At 40.5% G+C, this 3049-nt stretch overlaps 1 protein-coding gene across 1 annotated transcript; it reads left to right on the forward strand.

The window, feature by feature from the left end:
- Window positions 1-243: 243 nt before the first annotated feature.
- LOC129750869 (insulin-like growth factor-binding protein complex acid labile subunit) lies at window positions 244-1529 on the forward strand. Its single transcript, XM_055745992.1, has 2 exons — window positions 244-375; window positions 444-1529. The coding sequence occupies exons 1-2, from the start codon at window positions 350-352 to the stop codon at window positions 1492-1494; spliced, it is 1077 nt and encodes a 358-aa protein (XP_055601967.1). The 5' UTR covers window positions 244-349; the 3' UTR covers window positions 1495-1529.
- The last annotated feature ends 1520 nt before the right edge of the window (window positions 1530-3049 follow it).

Here is a 3049-nt window from a genome sequence, read left to right on the forward strand (position 1 = left end):
GGTTTGCACGTTGTTGCTGGATTGTTGTAACAGTCTCATCGTGACCTTAGACGGCATGCTCAGTTGTTCATAATCCGCTTAGTTTAGTTAGCTTGTTTGGAGCAAGATGAATTATTGAATACAAATGCTATCTAATTGGCGGAGCATAGCACTTATATTGTTTCTGCTGATGCTGTTGGGGATGGAAGTTGTTTAAGGGGGTGAAATAAAAAATTGACGGGTGTTTCGAGTAAGCCCGAGTTTGCTTCCTCAAGTTAGTCACGATGAGTGTTTTGGGGAAGAAGCCGTCTAGCTGCTGCTGCCAGATTAGTTCCGTTTCTCACCGGGAGGAAGTCGTTAGGCACGCACCATGGCGTCAATTCTAGCGGTGCTGGGGTAAGTTTAATTCTTGGTTAATCTACCACGTGGCAAGTGAAAGTGAAATTTGTCGTCTTGATTTAAAGGGCTCTGTTCGTTGGTTTTCGAATGTGCTCCGATGGACTTTTGGTGAAACAGTACTCGTGTGATAATGTCATCCTATCCTGGTGTCAGCTGCATAATGTCACTATCGGATCGGATTTCGATCTTCAGATGGTGGCATTCCCAAAGCATCAAATGATCGGTTTCCTCAATGGATCGGTGCTGCATTTTTCCCACCTTCTCAACATACGGCTGTTCAAAGCCGGTGCCTTCCGGTTGTTTGCCCGGGGGACACGAATCAACAGATTAACACTTCCAAACACGGTTGAGCAGCTCTACTTCCGGGATAATGGGATTCAAACGGTCGAAATCGATGGCCGGGCATCGTACGCCATGAAATATCTGAGGCTACAAATCAACCGGATTCGAGATATTTCCAATTTTAAACCCCTCAAGAATCTCGTCGAGCTGGACCTTTGCAGTAACCTTCTGGAGCACCTGTCACTCGATACATTCTTTGGGATGGCCTATTTGAAGCAGCTCATTCTCTGTGACAACCGACTTAAATCGATCACTGCATCGGCCAACATTCAGCTGTACCATCTGTACCACCTGGATCTGTCCAGTAACTTCTTGTTCAATCAGACGGCCCTCCAGCATTGGGATTTCCCCCGGCTCGGAAACGTTTCCCTCCGGGACAACCTGCTGACCACCCTCGACGTTGGCATCGTTTCGCAACGCTTCACTGCGCTGAAAATTCTCGACCTGGAACATAACTCGCTGGATTGCGACACCTATCGGCAGCTGCTCCAACTTGTGCATCGTCGGAAAATTATTTACAACGTTGACAAGCGTGTTTGTGCCGGGACCAGTAACGATAATCCAGTCTCTCTGTCCCCCCGTTTTGGACCACCCGAATCATCCGAAAACGGGTACTCGTTGGAAGTCCGGCAGCTCAAGCAGCGGCTCTACCAGCAGGTGCAGATTATCAACCGGCAGCGGGCGGAAATTGAGCAATTAAGGGCCAACCTGACCACGCTAATGGAGCAGTTTGATCTGGTCGCTGGGCCAGCACGTGCCAACGATCCGTTCTGAGTGATAGGAATGGATCAGGTATGAATCGTTGGTGGCGCGTCAACAAGCGAATGTTTGACGCGCTCGGAAATGCAAGCGTAGTAATTTCAAATTGAGAGAGGCTCGTCATCAAACTTTGTTGTTGTGTTGATTGAAGTGATAAGTCGTGTAGTGCTTAAATTTAATAAAACGATAGAAAGTGACATGAAAGACACATTTTTAATTCCAAATTAGGCCGCAACAAACCCCCTTCCTATTCAATTTTTCCGAAAAACCCAAGAGAGGGATAAATTTTGTAAGTTTCTAGTATTTTGTTAAAAAAAAAAGCGAATTATTCTAACGAACCATTTCACGCGCCTGTCCACCACACAGCCAATTTTCCAAATTATTTTCCATATTCGTTTAAATTAACACCATTTGAAAGGTGAATTCTTCAGCTTTGTTTTGCATTACAAAACATCAAAGAAGACATGTTATTGCGATTTTCTTAAATAACTAGATTCGCTTGCATTTGCTTTTTGCTTTTTTTTAGATTCGCTTGCACATATTTTCTGACAAATATTTTTATAGTTTTTTTTCTCACCTTGTTTTGAAAGTTATTGAACCTTCTGTTTACACACATTACATGAAAACTTTGAAATGCTAAATTTCAAAATTCACTACAAGGTATGCGATTCTGGTTTTTGCAGTCTTGTGACGACTGCCATAGTATTCAGTAGACTTAAGAAATGCAAATTTACTCAAAAAGGATAATTCAGTGCTTTAATAATTTCAAAATTTGATCATTTGAAATTTGATCACAACGAAATTTCATTATTGGCTAACCAGAACAAGATTTTCACAGGTTCTCACAATTTCCTTAATCATTTTCTTTTACCGTTACCTTCATTTCAGCTAGAAAGAATATCATAAATACATAGAAAGTAAATAAAACATATAAAAATTACCTAAATATATGTCGAACGTACCTGTTTCTGTTTTTTAATTGTTTTTTTTCAACATAACTTGATTGCTTCGATTGTAAAATTTTCCATTTCGTTTGGTTTTCGATCATTCCCTAGTAAGTTTTTGTTTCGTATTCAAGAGACGTACCAATATGAAGGTGAGAGGAAAAGTACGAAATCGTAGAGCGAAATTGAAGATTGACGAAATTTTTGTGTGAAAACTCATTTGCGCGAAGAAAATCGCAATAAACACGAAATAAAAACATTTCAAACGGGATTTTGTACAGTGCATTATTAGAAGTAAGCCGTTGGGCAAACAAATGTGACAGCCCCATGTGAAATGAATTCAATTCGACGGAAGAAAGATATTTTCGAAGAATTTATGAGAACTATTGAAAGGTTTATTGTGTACGGCACATTTTTCAAAGATTCTTGACCGCCTGTGATTTTTCCCTAATTTCGTGTTGAGTTTTTGAAAAAACGAAGCATTTATATTGGATACGAGCGTTTTCAGTGAAGAACACTTTCCCCTACACAATTTTGACAGCATTTAGTTGCCTGTAGAAAGTGCTATCCGACCTATTTTTTCATTTTTTTTCAATTAACGTGTATTTGAGATATTTACGATGCAA

The sequence above is a fragment of the Uranotaenia lowii genome, chromosome 3 (assembly GCF_029784155.1).
Source record: "Uranotaenia lowii strain MFRU-FL chromosome 3, ASM2978415v1, whole genome shotgun sequence".
Lineage (NCBI taxonomy): Eukaryota > Metazoa > Arthropoda > Insecta > Diptera > Culicidae > Uranotaenia > Uranotaenia lowii.